We start from the raw sequence: 16,465 nt of genomic DNA on the forward strand, positions 1-16,465 counted from the left end.
TTTTCAAATAATCACATACGAAACTCTAGGGTCGGCTTAGATTCGAGGATTTTAAAAAACGCGCCAGTTTTAACTGAAACTGATAAATATGGTGCATAGTTAGCGCCATCTAGAAAAGTCAGTATCGCAGCCGCTACTAGCCGCGCCAGTAGCCAGCTGAAGTACACGAGCGACGTCGCCATTTTGACCTGCGTCGTATCGGTAGTATCGGTATGGTGGCTTAGTATCGGTATGGTGCAGCATCGGCGCGCGGGTGGCCTTATCGTAATGGCACCAAATGGGCGATGCCACTATAGTGCCACTTTCTAAACAAATATTGTATTTACTCGAATCTAACGCGCACTTTCAACACGACCCTAAATCTGCGTCGGCATTTCAAAATGGCCGCCTCGCACGCGCGTCGTGCCTAGCTACCGTAGCATGCGGAAGCTTCCTCCGTGTGCTGCAGTACACGTGCTTAGGCAATAGTCTACCGTCTGTCTTCACGTTCTCAGCGTCTGCTGTATCTATCAGCATGAAGTACCGAGTTCATCATGATGCCGCATTTAAAAGGAAAGTGATCATCTGTGCGGAGACGGACGGAAATCGGGCCGCATCACGGGCGTTCGGGGAATCCGAAACTTGCGAGCGGGACTGGCGCAAACAGAAGGAGAGTTTTTTCGCCAGCAAAGCAATGCGGAACGGTTTCAGTGGACCGAAGCAGGACGTAATCTGCGACGATCCACTCCGGCGATACAATCAGGCTTGGCCCTATCTTGAATGCAATCTGCGACGGGTAAAGTCCGCCGCGCGCCGTGTTTTCGCCGCGTTGAAGCGAGAGGCATGCTAGCACGAAGGCGCGCTTCGTCTCCAGCGTTTTGACAGTTCGTTTCCGCGGTCAACGAGCGAGATGTGTTCATGTTTGCTTGAGCGCGCGTGACACCGTGTTTGTTAATAGCGGTCTACCAATTTGCTACCGCATTCGATGCATCGCCTTTCGGGCGAAACTGCGAATTTTTCTTTTTATTCATCGCAACATCAGTGCATCGGGAGGAAATCTATTTTTCCAAATGACAGAAAGTTGTATTTCAGTTTGAAAGCATGAGGTGCGCGGTACTGGTAAAGGACTTTTTCCTCACGGAAAACGGGTGCGCGTTACAATCGAGGAAGCGTGAGAATCGAGTAAATACAGTAGTTGTGCTAGCCGTAGAGGCATCGTCAAACGTTCAAGCCGGGCGGAACTTCGGCATCGGTCTGTCGTTGGAGGGGGCCACGGGAGATGGTTTTTGCGTGCGCCGCAACGTGCGCTCCTTCCAAAAATGCAGCACCTCTAATGCGCTGGATGGTACTGAATATAGCGCACTGTTTGAAGATGTCAGCAGTAGTAAGGAAGATAGCGACGAGGCTAGCAGCGATGGTGACATAGAATGAGCTCGGCATGTTCAAATTTAATAAATGCTGTTTTATTTTGCGAATGCTGTCCTCGCTTTTTCGTTCGGCTTACATTCGAGGTAAGTTTTTTTTTTTTTCGGACTTCGAACTTTTGGGGAGTCGGCTTAGAATCGGAGTCGGCCTAGATTCGAGTAAATACGGTATATCTTCGTTTTCGGAGTCCGAAGTCTCGGTAGCCTGCGCGCTGAACCCAGCATGGCGGAAGCAATTGCTGATTATGGCGCTTCTCGTTGCGCACCACGAAGCGGCAATCATTTGGAGCGCCATAAACAGGTCCACTTTTGTTTCGCGGCCCAACTGCGTATTTAGAAGCAGCCTTTGAATGAGGCGCTCACGGTAGGCCCGCTTGATGCTCTGGATGACCCCTTGGTCGAGGGGTTAAATGATGGAGGTGCAGTTCGGTGGGAAAAACTTTAACTGCACGTTTTCCAGCTCTGCGTCGTCCTCTATGATGTGGGCGGAACAAATGTCTAAGAGTAGACAAACCTTTCGGCCTTGCCTGCCCATGTCCCGGTCGAAAGCCTGGACCCACTCTCCGAAAATAGCCCGGGTCATCCACGCCCGAGTGTTAGCCATGTACTTCACGGGAAGGCTACGGTTTCCTTTGAAGCAGCGTGGTTTGGCACTTTTGCCGATGACCAACAGCGGCCGCTTGTCCGAACCGCCCATGTTGGCGCACAGGAGCACGGTTATTCTCTTCTTACTGTGCTTGCCTCCGTGGCAGCGCAGCCCCTTAAAATCCAGGGTCCTGGTGGGTAGCATTTCGTAAAAGAGTCCGGTCTCATCTGCATTGTAAATATCCGACAGTGAGTAGTCATTCAGGATGCCTGCGAGGCTAGCTGACATCCACGCAGCGGCGCCGTCACTATCCGCCGAAGTGGCTTCACCGCACAAAATTTTGCCGATGATGCTGTGGCGTGACTTGAATCTGTTCAGCCAACCTACACTGGCCTTAAAGTCATCTATGCCTAGCAAGCAGGCATAATTCAGTGCTTTTTGTCGCACAATATCACCGCTAAGAGCGATCTTCTTGGCCCGCGTCTCCACAAACCAGGTGTATACTGCCTTGTCCAAGTCCTCGTGCACCGGCTGAGTCACTTTCTTGTGTTTCGCCGACATCCCGGAAGCTAGCGCTTTGGCTATAGCGTTCTTGCACTTCAGTATAGTAGAAAGGGAGCTCGCCGGAATCCCAAATTCTTCCGCGATGACTGACTTTCTCTTTCCGCCTTCAGCCTGGGCGATAACTTTAGCCTTCTCTTCTAGCGACAAAAACTTCTGCTTCTTTGTCGGCGGCGACATGCTTCTCCGAATACCGATTTGACACCTTTGGGAGACAATGACCAACTGGCGTGCAATCGCTTGTTGACAAGCATGCATCGCGTCAACGCCTCGGCGCACCCTACCGGGATGCGTATTTCTACTTCAGCCCCCGTACAGCGCTCGACCGCTGGCGCCGCGCTGCGCCGCTCGCGCGTACCATGTTTCTAGCCGCCGCCGTTGGAACGGAAGAGGCGTTGACGGAGAACACGCTGGGTTGGGGGTGACTAGCCCTAGCAGTTAGGGGATCGGTGGTATTCCTAAATAAACGCATCACTGTTTTGATGATCCAAATATAATCTCACTATCAGGGAGGGAGCAGTCTACCTGACTGGAGCAGTATTTCTTTATTTGGGGTGTTGCTACGCTGCGCTCCGCAACACCCCAACGACCGCACGGCTTCCGCCGTGGCGCCGGGGTTCAAACGACCGCGCTGGCAAACAGAGGAAATCAAAAGGAAAAGCGTTATATGAAAAAAAAAAATCAAGCTAGAACGGGATTCAAACCCGCGCACGCATAATCCTGAAGCGAGCGCCGTAACCACTCAGCCATACAACCACACAAGTCCTGCAAGCATGCGAACCATATGATTGTATTCGAGCGCCCTCGGCGAAAGCAACCACCTAGAAACGCAGGTACGCGTGAGCGGCGCAGCGTGGCGCCAGTGGTCGAGCGCTGTACGGGGGCTCAAATGGAAATGCGCTACCGGGATTTGACCTCGCAACCGCAACTTTTTAATTGGTGTTGTACACCCGAGAAATTCTCACGAAACGTTATAGAAAATTAATAATTAGACATACTATAAAAATAAAACTGATGCGTGCATGTAATTTATAGGTGTATTGTAGGTGTAAACAAATATGACCCAAAACGTTTCTTCGGAGCTCGGATGCTCCTCCTTACGGGCGCGTTCCATCGCCATCACTAACGCGGCATGGCGGCTGTGTTTTTTTACATTGCAGCCTGAGCAGCTCAAGTTTCTGTGTGTTTACGCTATGAAGGTCGATAGTTTGTTAAGGCATGAAAAAAGAGTTTTAGTGGTATCGGTGAGCTGCCGTTTAAAAAATTTTGCTCACGTCTGCTTCGTAAAAATTTCGTTGAAGTGAAAACGTGTCCGTGAAGTAGTTCGTTTTGGAGGGAATTTCAATGCATTATGTTCTATGGTACATCGACGGGGAATGAAAAAAAACTTCGTTGTGGTGAAAATTTCGTTGAACCGGACTTCGTTGTGCCGGGATTCGACTGTACGCAGTTACGAAAGCTCGCGGCCAACGTGGTGTTATGCGCGGCAGTAAATGCAAGAATACAGGCTTTAAAGACACAAATAGGTTCGAAGCGTTCCGGCATTGCTGTCATTCATGTACGATTTCAACTGATAGCTGTGGCGATGCTGACTCTGCCACTTCATTTCGGTTGGACGCTAGCATCGTTGTTGCTCTTTTGCGTCACACATTTGCGGCGCTCCTTACTCACCGAGCGCCGAAAGTAGTCCGAATTAACGAGTTTGATTGCATTGAATAATGCATACATCTGCCGGCAGCACGCACCTTGTTGAGAAGCGTGCTCGCTGCCGTCCTTGTCGGTGAGATTTTCCCGCGGAAGCCGCATTATAACCGGTACAGTCGAGTCCCGCTACAACGAAATTCACGGGACACAGGAAAAATTTCGTTGTGGCGGAACTTCGTTGACAGCGAAATTGGTATGTACATACCGTATTTTCGTGATTCTAAGCACCACCCCCCCCCTCTATTTTCACGAAAAAAATTGTGGAAAAAGTCTGCATGCGAATCTAAGCACCCCCCTATTTGTTAAGAAGAGCGCGTAGCCGGAGCCGTCGGAGTCCCGAGGTGGCACGGTGTCCGCAGCTCGGACTGCAGAGCCGCGCGGACTCGTGACGCCCGCGCGCCGCGCGTAGCCAGAGCCGAGCGTCACGGAGATTTTTCGAATCTAAGCACCCCCACTCACTTTGGGCATCGCGATCATGAAAAAAAGGGGGTGCTTAGAATCGAGTAAATACGGTACGTACGCCAAACGGCAAAGCCGCGAACGAAACCGAAACTATCATCCAGGAAATCTTCGCGATGGCGGGGGGGCAAAGGTTGAGACGTACCGAAGGCAGTCGATAAAGTGTCAACTTCACGAGAGAATGCATTTCGCGCCGCTGTTACAGCATTTTTCGTACATTGCAGCCGACGCGCGTGCCCGGCCGGTCGCGAAACACTCATTTTGCGGCACACGCATCGTCGCAATGAAGCGGTTTGAATTATCGCAATTTCACTGCATATTTATGACAAAGTCGACAAGCCTGGCAAGCTTGCGCTTACCAGAAGTTTAGTTTCTCGAAGTCGGTCAGCCTGGATTTCTTACGCTCCACGGCAAGCAACGGCGTTACGAGAGTCTCAGAGTCCGTTAAAAGAGCCATCGCATTGTCGTGGGTTCTGATAACTTTTCTGATGAGGCGAAAATGATCCATTACTTTCAAAGCAGTCGCCGGAGTCGGTGTGTCTAGCGGATAGTCATTTTCCCCAGACGACGAGACGTTAGCATCTTGTTGACAACAGCGGCTGGGGCGCGGCCGCTATCTTGAAAGCAATTTGCGACGTGCACAAAGTGAGCGCCCGCGCGGGCCTAATCTTCAAAGCGATCTGCGATGGGGGCAAAGTGCAACTAGTGCTGGTAGAGTCGTGTGCGCTGTGCTTTCGACGTTTAGTTCGCGGTGGAAGCGAGAGACTCAAGACGAGAGGAGGTCAATTCGTTCGCTGCTATTGCCGCGTCTCACTCCAGCGTGTTGACACGGAGTTTACGCGGTCATTGAGCGAGATCTGTTCATGTTTATCTGTGCGCGTGTGACACCGTGCCCGGTAATTTAGTTAGCGAATGTTTACAAGTTTATACGGCCAATAAAACTACTATCTTTAGTTCGTATAGCTGTCCACTAATTTGCTATTGCAACCGATGCTTCGCCTTGCGGGCGAAACTGCGAGATATTTCCTTCTGCTTTCTGCCTAGGCGATCGTATGAGCCTTCTCCTCGAGAGAGAGAAATTTACGCTTCTTCCTTGGCGTAGCCATTTCAACCGGACACACACCACAGAAAACGGCAGCGATTATGGTGATCCCCTGCAGTGTCGCGCAGGCGCGTGGTGATCACGTGTGGCTATGAATTGCAGTGGCTTAAACCGGTACTTTGAATTTGATTTCGTTCACGAAAACCTCGTTCAAGCGGACATACGATCGTCACAGCTTTGGAAGGGCCTTCTAATTTGACTACTCGGCAGTTTCAATTTCAATTAAGTCCCAGTTTCATTCTCGAAAAGTTCGTTGAAGCGGAAATACCGAATAAAACGCCTTCGTTATGAAGGGACATTTTTTGTATTACTTTCTATGGGTAGCTGACGGGGAATCAGAATATCTTCGTTGTGGCGGAAATTTCGTTGTAGCGGCATTCGTTGTAGGGGGATTCGACTGTATTTCGTCTCACGCGGCTGCACTGCAAGGGGTATGCATATACATGGAGTTTTATGGGAGGGCAAACGGGAGTCGGAAAAGGCCGCGTTGTAGCCAGTTCTGCACTATAAACGGTTATGTTATAAGTGGTCTATACTGTACAAGTAGAAGGGTGTTTGCACATTTCACCCCCATCGAAATGCGGCCACCGTGGGCGGGATTTGATCCCGCAACCTTGTGCTTATTAGCCCAAGCCCATAGCCAGTAAGCAACCACGGTGGGTAGACGTGGCCAAGAATAGATTGCATGGCCCAGGTGTAAAAATAAGACAAATTATTACAATTATAACACCAGACGTGCATCACCACAGAAATTGAAAAGAAAAGAAACAGCATAATGCAAATAAGGTACTTGCCAACCTTTCCGAGATGCTTGAATTACGGCATGTTGCACCACTAAATTTCATGGGTCAGTGGGGAAGTGCACTTACAGGAATATAGCATAGGGTTTCATATTTTTTTAAACTTCATTGTTCAGACCTGTCAGGTTTTGCGCTATGAAACATATCTTCGTGTTATATTTTTGGCGCAGCTGCGAAGACAGCACGAGACATGTCTTTAGGTCGACAATATTATATTTAAAAAAATCACTTTGCATTCAGGAAAATACGGCCCTTCTCTTGCTTACATCTTTACATCCTGCTGCTTCTTTTTTCAACAGTACAGTAGCCGACCGATTTTCCGGACTTCGCGGGGACTGAAAAATAGTCCGAAAAATCGAGCAGTCCGAAAAACCAAACAGTTCGAAAAACTCGCCTCCCCCCCACCAAGCGAAAAAAATGAGGCTGAGAGCGGCTTAAGAAAAATGTCGCAGTTTCGCCCAAAAAGCGGAGCATCGATTGCGATAGCAAATTAATAGACAGCAATACGAAGTACGGATGTTAGCTTTATCGGCCGTATAAAGTTGTAAATGTGCGCTTACTAACTAAATAAGCACGGTGTCACGCGCGCGCAGGTTACATGAACACATCTCGCTCGATGACCTCCGCGCTGTCTATTCTCTCGCTTCAACGCGAACGTCAAAAAAAAGAAAAGAACAGCGCGTACGAAGCTACTGGCACTCGGCGCACGCCCTTTGTATCCATCGCAGATCGCTTTGAAGATACGGTGCCTGCGCGGCAGCAGCCGCAGGAGCTGAACGCAACTTGCCACCGACTACGTCGCCTTCTCCCCGTGCCCGCGTGCGAACGAAGTCCGCGCGCCTCCGGCCGCCTTCCTCTCTCGCGTGCGCGAGGCAAGCTTTCACCCGCACACAGGGTATGGCGCAACCGAAACATTAAAAAAAAAAAGAAAAAAAAAACGAATTCCGCTTAAGTGATAATGACGATAGTGCTGAGCTGACCGGAAAAAAAAAAAAAAAAAGTGCCGCTTTTTGGAACGTTTTGTCGGCCAAGGAAGAGTGGGCATGGTCTCGGAGACGGGAGGATAGCGTGCGTCTACCAATCTTGAAGGCTATACAGGCACTGGAAGCCAAGCCCGGCCAAGCCAGCGGAAAATCCAACATGGCGGCCCCCAAGATCGGGTAGCGGGGGAGCGACTAAATCCCCACCAGAACACACCAGTGTTGCCAGATCTCGTCTTGTGCGGTTCCCTAGATTTGCGAGGCGGAGATGTCCCTAGTGAAGTCACGCGACTGCGTGCTGCGCTCGCCTTCTTATCGCTTCCCCCTCCTCGTATACGTGCGTGCGCCAGATTTCAACGTGTGTGCACGCAGGAGATGAACGTGGGCGCAAGGTTCACACTTGCAGCTTATTCTGAAGAGAAATGAAACTATGTTTCATTTATTCATGAGAAATCTAAGTTAGCACGTGTTACGACGGGGTAAGTGCTATGATCGACCAGTCGCCTATAGCTGAGGCCAGCTATAGGCGACAGGTCACGGCCGTCTGGTGTTCGGGCCGTGACGAGATGCTCTCTCGACTCGTTCTTAACGTCTTTTATGCGGTCCCCCCATTCTTAAAATCATTTTCGGTTACGTTAGTCACTGTCGCACTCTTCAACATTCACCTGATGTTTAACGGCTTGGCGGCGCCTAGCATTCCTATATTTGTTTCTGCGTGAACTTCGAGGCCATTCCCCTACCTGCCCTCCCAGCTGTTTCTTGTGGCGGTTTCTTAGCTTCCCTGGCCCAGCACACCCGTCCTTGACATATCTTGCCGTGCGCAAATCAGCGTTCTGTAGGTCGTTCGATCTTGTCGATGCTCAACACATTTAGCAAATGTAATGCTATCTATTCCGCAAGGCAGTTGCTAAACTTATGGTGGTGCAGTTTATTTTGCAATCAGCATGCCATCAGCACTGCATGGTTTCAGCTAGCAGGATTACCTGAACGATTATTGTAAAAATTTTGCACGTCTGAGAAAACTCGATCTCGGTTCCGTTTGTGCCTTTGCATATTCTGCATCTCATAGCAGCACACATTGTGTGACTTATCGATTCACAAGTTCAAATAAAGTCAGCCTATAACCTGCGTTGACAAACGACTTCCCGTAGCTCTGACCGGCAACAACTCACTGGTAAAAAAAAAAAAGAAAAAAAAAAAAGAAAAGAAAAACCCACACACGGAAAGATCATGTTTCTAACGTGACTTTTTGGAATCATGAGGTTAGTGGGCGCACAGATGTGAACGAACAGATTGCGCAATTTGAGATCACACACGGAGCCTGAAGCTTTACCGCGGAGCGACCTAAATTTCTTGTCAAATAATCACACACACAGGTTAATGCGAATAACCGATTCCTTATCGTGCACAATCGACCACTTACATACACAAAAAGGGTCAACAATCGTCGCCACCAAGACGATTCATCCAAATGATCGCATATGCCACACAAGACATAAGGCATTGCCGAATATGAAGTTGTTGACAGTCCTAACAATCTCCCCGTGAATTCATGTGAGCGCTCGCGAGATTACGCAATCCTGGCTAAAACAAACAAGCACAGAAAATATTATAAACAGAATAATGCGGGTCCATCATTAATCATATGGGCAGCAGCGAAAAAATATGCACAGCGAGTTTCACTTCGCCTGTTCAACTGGTCGACTTGACTAGGGAATTTCGGCCTCCATTCTGGGTACATAAAAAAGCTGATTTTAGAGAGCAGCCCAGAGTTGCCAGCATGATGTTTTCTATACCGCTAACTTTGGGCGATGTTGTGGTCGGTATTTAGTCTCGCGCGGGTAGCGGGGCTCGGAGCGTGCGATTTAGTCCGGAAAATCCAACATTGGCACCTAGATTCGTCCGAAAAATCGGTCGCGAAAATGCATTAGCTCTATGGGAATCCTGACGGTACATCTGTGAAGTCCGGAATATCCAACAAGTCCGAATTTTTGGAGTCCGAAAAATCCGTCGGCTACTGTAGCAGCATGCACTGTGCACTGCCTTGTCTCACTCTGCCGCAGCAAGTCACCTACCTCAAGGCAGTTGCGGCATAGGAGGCATCGGCAGGAGGGGTGCATGTGCAGGTGATCGTCAGCCATGTCCTCCAGGCAGATGGCGCAAGAGTGCCACGCCCTCGCAGAAGCAACTGGTGGAAGGCAATCTTCCTCCTCTTTCTTGGCAGCCTCCGTCTCTTCCTTCCCCTCCTCTTCTTCCTCGTCCCAGGGTCCCAGGGCAAAGGCAAAAACCTCCCGATCACCTTCTCCGATGCACCGCACAGCCATGTCCTCGTCCTGGGTGATGGCAGAGCACTTTTTTCAGATCATACGTCGGCATACGCACTCGCGAGTAGACCAACTCATCTTCACTCCACACTCACTTCCCAGGCCTAAGATACAGTATCAGTGAGCGACGAAGGGTGCGAGTTGAATCGGAGAGAGAGCCGATGAGTTTCAGTGGACGTGAGCATAAACATGAGTGAGCACGAACGACAGTCAGTGACGGTGATTTTGAGTTGACATGAATATCAATGCGAGTGGCTGTCCTCGAGTGTGAGTGGACAAGAGTATGTGTGTGACTAAGTACCAGCAAGTGGGAGTGAATGTGTGAGCATGAGCGGGTGTTGATAAGCATTGCAGAGGTTGTGGCCTTGCTGCTACCCACAATTCCAAAGCGTTCGCCAAGCCCAACGTCGAAATAAAAAAATCAAACATTAAATCACTTACAACAGAACAGCCAGAGCAGCCCACGCTTTGTTTGCCTTCAGCACCCCACCGGCATACGACATGCAAGCCACTCTTATAGTTGACCCGGGGGTCAGCGTATACATTTGCACAATGCTTTTCACCTCAGCTTTGTGGCTGTAGCCAATACAGAGGCATGTATGAAAACTCTGCAGTACTGATGGGAGTGACTACGTACACGAGTGAGTGTTGGAGAGTAAGAACGTGAGTGCCAACGAGTATGACTGCATGAGAGTGTGAGCGAGCATTTGTACTGTGAACCCATTGGTGAGCGAGCATCTGCTAATTCTGCCAATCTATGCCTCAGACGCTGGGACTGGGTTTCACTTCTACACTCGCAATAAAGTGCTAAATTGGGCCAGATGGTACACGTTGCATCAATATACGAACAACAGCGCAAGACACAGGATATAAGAAGAAGACAGACGAAGCGCTGTTATTAATTTTTTTATTCTACACTCGAACAACTCACTTGCATCACTGCTATACGCTGCAGCAGTCAGTGCAATGCACAGAGCAAAACTAGAGTATGAGCCCTGGAGGTCAATAACAGATTCCGAGAAGTTTCCTTAATGTGTGATGCATGCTGATAAGAAGGTATCTGTTTTAATCTGTTTCTGCTTGAAAAACTCTTGGAAAAAAAAAATGCGTGGGAAAGAGCACCAGAGGCACAGACCAAAAGAACTCCCGTGTCATGTAAGTGTTCTGCTTGTGCGGACATTTTTCTTCTGGCATAGTTTTTCCAACATGAAACTTCACTAACTTGCTCACCTAATGAACTTGTCTTAAAGTGTAAAAAAATGAACTTGTCACAATGACAAAGCTACTAAACAACGTTCAATAGAAAGACTACTGCAAGCCACATAGGCACATTACACTGCTGAAGTACGGTTGAATGTCAAAGTAATGAGGTCATGCTTTCAGATGATAATTTCATCAGTCAAGGAATTCCAGTGATTTCTAAACACATTTATTGGCTAGTTACGATAAGCATTTATGAATGAAATCCCATAAGAAGGCTGCATAGTATTTTTGCGATGAAGCGTATTAGCTATATACTGTATGTCAATGAGCATGATGACATGCCATGGCACACAGGATGAGTGCGAGAGAACAAAGTCACAACATGGGCCACACCTAGTGCTCACAACTGCCACCAGATGACACCACAAGTATCATTCCCTGCAACAACCACTAGACTCGGCATGACCGGCAATAACAAATAAAAGAACTTTTCCAGCACCTTCTCGAGGTAGCAAAAGGATGCAACGTGGAATGTGTACGAGATGTTATCTTTGCCACGTTGTCACCCAGTACTGCATGATGACGCCCAAAGTGTTCAATCTTATATGCCAAACATTATGGCTGCAGTACTGAATGTGCTAACGAATGGCACAGTAGCAGAACTGTGCCCATGCTACATTGCTACTGCAAGGCCATTTTTGCTCTCCAAATCTTTCGAAGCTGGCTGAATGGATTTCGCACAACTACCCAGTGGTGCTCGTGAGCGGCCACATGGTGTAGGAAACCCACCAGGATGCGCTGCACCATCTGGCCGTTGTGTGCCAGCTCGGCAAGGGCCATGCCATGCGGGGGCGGCTCCTCCAGCTGGGACGTCAGGGCCTCCACCAGGGAGCGCACCTTCTCGTGCTTGGGCACCCGCACCCGGTGTGGCACCGGATCACCCCCACCCAGGGGCACGTACGTCACCTCTGCACAAGCATCTGCAGGTCACTTTCAACTGCTAAGGAACACACACAAGGTAGTGAATATTGCCACTACTCCTAATAACAGCCTAACTGAGTGTGTAAACTCTTGAGCCTACGCTTACTAATGACCGTAGTTACTGTTTTACTTTAGAGCTTCCCATTGAGTAATGCCTTCACAAGTGCTCAAAGTAAGCAATATTTTTTATCTTCTATATAAACATCCCTTTTCTGTCAACCTCTCAAGCTTCCTCTGGGGTACATTTTGATCAAAGAAGAACAACCCTCTATACCAGTCACTTGCAAGAGTTCCAAAACTAGCCTACAAACAAAATACACAGCCAGCATTCCCCACACCCAACATGCAGATGCCAATGCAATCACTCTCAACATATGAGTGATGAGTTCACAAAGGTGGCAAAGGGAGGTCCTCACCGATCTGCCTCTCCATGGCATGAGGTAGAGGAAGGGGTAGGTACATAAACGGCTCATAGGTCACCGACACGTGGCCACACTCGGAGCACACCACCTGCAACACAGCAGAACGCAGAGCACAGCTGTTCTCCCCAATGCCTCAGAAAACAACACCTGGCACAACGTATGGGAAGCTGCACAAGCGTGCCAACGTGTCCCACCAACGTTTCTCCTTTCCAAACACCGACTGGTACTCCACTGTTCCTAGTGAAGGAATGATGGTAACGATACACACGTGTGGCTCTTCCCTCCATAACAGGTGTAGCCACTTCAAGCATCCACTGCACAGCATGAGCACAATGCCAACATTTCTTCCCCAACAGGCTACATTGAACTATTTAACGGCGCACCATCCTTGGTTCCACCCTGGTCTCCGTGATTGTTCACGCCACTGCCCCAACGCTTCACTATAGCTTCCATAGCTGAACTAGAGCACTGCACGGGCCCAGGCTGGCCCAGCGTTCCCTGCCAACTACGTATTAACGTGGTTTTACTGTACCCTTCTGGCGTCATTTTCCTGTCAGAGGACTCTCAATGGAAGATTAGCAGACCAATGAGCAACAACTTTCTCACAAAGAGAATTTATTTTTGGTAGAACTTGACAAAACATTAGTAAAAGCTTAAAACAAGACTGAATTTACAAGCTTCATCGAAACTTTGTGAGAGTTGGCAGGTATGGACGGCATGTATGGCACTGTGCCAAGAATACTGCCGCTCGCAGACACAATGTGTCTCCGACTTAGTCACACGAAAGTAATCATCTGAGAATATCACACCCTTTTTCAACTACTTTTGGAATAAAGCCTCATATTGTGGCAAATCCAATATTTCGGATACAGTAAAACCTCGCTGAGTCACGTGAAATATTCGTATCACCCGAAATTCGTATCATCAAAACATACACAATATCAAGAAAAATGAATTTATTTTTACCAGAAAAGATTTCTAATAGTGGAATCCCATTGATACCTTCCTCGCTGCTGCGTTTTCCCGGCTGCTACGTCGCGTTTTCGCGGTCTCGACCTAAATTCCATTGACTTCCATGTATAGTTGAATCTCGATAATTCGAACTTGAAGGGGCCCAAAAAATTGTTCGAATTAAAAGAAGGACTTATTTTTGAAATATTCGTGCACCATAGCATGACGTATGAACGGTGCGATTCGTGAAATATCGTGGCGCGCAAGCACATATCGAGCGAGGGCCACGAAACTGCCCGCGCTCGCTTCGTGATAACGGCAGAAAACGAAACTTTAGGGAGCGGGCGGCGCAGGCATGGCGAGAGAGATTGTGGTTGTGAAGAGGAAGAGGCGACAGGGCAACGGGCGCGCGCGGGGACCGTCGCAGGTGAGGGAGGAGGGCGGCAGGGAAGCAGATTTGGTCTCGGCAACTCTGTCGCTTCGGTGCCTCCCCGCGCCCTTCCTCTCAACAGCCTTGTAGCCCCCTCACCTTCGAATGTCTCCGTGCGCGTCCGCCGCTCCAGCCGGCCCGGCGCCGCTTAGCCCGCTCCCTGAAGTTTCGGTTTCTGCCGTTGAAGCGAGCGTTGGCCGAACTGGGCCTCCGTCGTTGCTTCCATGTGCGCTGCAGCCGCAGCGTTGGCTGAGACGTCGGCACGTACACGCGTGTTCCAGCACCACGCAGAAACGGCGACCTTGGCGTGACGCCGCGGTTCTTTTTTTTTTTTTTCTTTCCGCGCGGCGTTGAGGGGTCTCACCTAAGCTTTTGCTCTCTGGCGGTGGCGGAGCAATGCCGGTCGAAGGCGCCGCCACGTGATTTGGCGCGCTGCTGACAGCATTGTCGGTGCGCGGTATGTTTGAATTAACCATCGCAAATGCTCTCGCGTTCGAATAACCAGGCGTTCCCCGTGATACTTCGCCAATCTATAATGTACCGGTATGTTACGTTGCGTTTGAATGTGCCGGTCACGTAAATTTATCGGTGCAGCCAGCTTGTACATTGCAACAAGCGACCGATGCGTTGCAGATACGACGCAACCACGCGGGTGCCGTTACTGCCGTATCCTGAAAGCGATCTGCGACGTGCGCATAGTGCGCGCCCGCGCTGCACGCGTATGCGCGGGCAGTATGCGCACACTATGCGCATACGAAGCTACTGGCCTAGTACCAGTAGCTTCGTATGCGCTGGGCCTCCGACGTTTAGTTCGCGTTGAAGCGAGAGACAGCGCAAAGGTCAATTCGCTCGCTGCTGCTGTGTTTCCGTTGCTTCACCTTTCGGGCGAAACTGCGGCTTTTTTTTTTCTCTCTCTTTTTTTTCGTGGTCCCTTGAAAAACGTATCAACGGGACGTTTTCTTCTTGTTCAAATCGTCAACGATCGCCTTCTGAAAGGCGTATAAGTGTGCGCATGTGATCTTGGGAATGTTTTCGCACGCCACTGAACGCCTGAGCAAGTCGAGTGCAGGGAGCATTTTGGCCGTCGGGGCAGCGCCGCGGTCATCGTTGTAGCATTGGTCCACGTATAATTTCTCGTTAAGCATCGGCTAGGCTGTGATGTGGTCCGGTCTGCTCATCGTGGGGACCAATGAGAGATTGCGCAGCCGCGTGACGTAGTCGGTTGCTTGGCGACTATGGATCCCACCCAGATCCCGCTGTGCCGGCTTGTCTGTGCCGGTGGCCCCGCTGGCTCGGCCGCCGCCGCTGTTGCTCACGCGTTCGTATGATCCGTAGCGGCGCGGCAACACGTTCGGAACAGCCGATTTTTTTCGTATTGTGAGCAATGTATTTCGGCCGGGGAATGTTACGAATTCGTATCACACCGAAATTCGTACCAGCCGGGTTCGTATCACCGGGCTTTTACTGTATTTGATTACATGGACAATTAGCCAGTCCTCATCGAGTCTCAATTACCGGTTGGCAAGTGCACTGACATGACATTTTAAACTTGTGTTTTGCATTAACTGATAATCCAAACCCTCTACACCCTAGGGAATACTACTACCAGCGTGCTTTGCGGCAGCAGTGGTATAATGAAAGTCGTCATGAAATTGGTCTATTTGATTTTGGTACCCAGGAGGTGAATGTATCACAATGACACAACGGAAGTGCATGCAGCACTCCTGTTTATTCTGTTTATGAGCACCATCACCAAACCTAGCCTTACTGCTAGACAGTGTAGGCAAATTGCGCTCTGTGCCATGACTTCCTGATATTGTCATTCATGCTAGCCTGCTAGGTACCACATTTCGGGAAAAACCTTGATAGCAAATGAAAATATCCAAAAATATTTCTGGACCTTCATGCTCACCAAGTGTCATTCTTTGTCAGCATGACAAGCCGTAAGCGTTATTGGGTGCAAGTGCGCCAATTACTCCCGCGTACTCACGTCGGCACAATCGCACGTTGTGGACGCGTTGAGAACTGATGGGCAGGCATGGGAAAGTCGCACTATGCCTTCTCACGGTTTCTCCGTCACTCTCGCGACACGTGCACCCCTTTTCCCAGACATGCAGGAAAGGAAAATGCATCCAATATGGGAGGAGGACTTAACTCTTGTCAAGGTAAACACATATTACCCGGAGGAGACACTCTCTCTCTGGCGCCCCGACCTTGCAGCTGACCAACGACCTGACGTGAACGTTAGCGATACCTGCCACAACCCGTGAGTGACCTCGTTGCCAGACTATCACGCACAACCAGGCTAGCCTATTTATTACCTTTTTACAGAGTGGACCTTCCCTCTGCAAGTGTTACTTATTGCTCGCAGCAATAAATATAGTTACAGCTGACGCCGCTGGTTGCCTTATTCGTCCAAACCCAACGTAGCTGCAATTACCTGTGCCAAGGGTTGGGGGAGTGCTACAGAATGACTGTGCGTGGCTAGATCTGGAGCTCGCCTTCAGTCATAGCCGCACGCAAAAGTGTACGCCCACAGCACGTGGTTGAGTTTCTGCT

The 16,465-nt window shown here is 49.6% G+C and overlaps 1 protein-coding gene across 1 annotated transcript in view; it reads right to left on the minus strand.

Annotated features, from left to right (window-relative positions):
* The window catches only part of LOC119441385 (ubiquitin carboxyl-terminal hydrolase 11), a 99,054-nt gene that overhangs the window by 40,058 nt on the left and 42,531 nt on the right, over window positions 1–16,465 (minus strand). The window contains exons 8-10 of the mRNA XM_037705999.2: window positions 12,520–12,613; window positions 11,912–12,090; window positions 9,671–9,928 (exon numbers count right to left, since the gene is read on the minus strand). Of these exons, the coding sequence (XP_037561927.1) occupies window positions 9,671–9,928; window positions 11,912–12,090; window positions 12,520–12,613 (531 nt within the window). The remainder of the gene's footprint in view (window positions 1–9,670; window positions 9,929–11,911; window positions 12,091–12,519; window positions 12,614–16,465) is intronic.

This window comes from Dermacentor silvarum, chromosome 2 (assembly GCF_013339745.2).
Source record: "Dermacentor silvarum isolate Dsil-2018 chromosome 2, BIME_Dsil_1.4, whole genome shotgun sequence".
Classification (NCBI taxonomy): Eukaryota; Metazoa; Arthropoda; class Arachnida; order Ixodida; family Ixodidae; genus Dermacentor; species Dermacentor silvarum.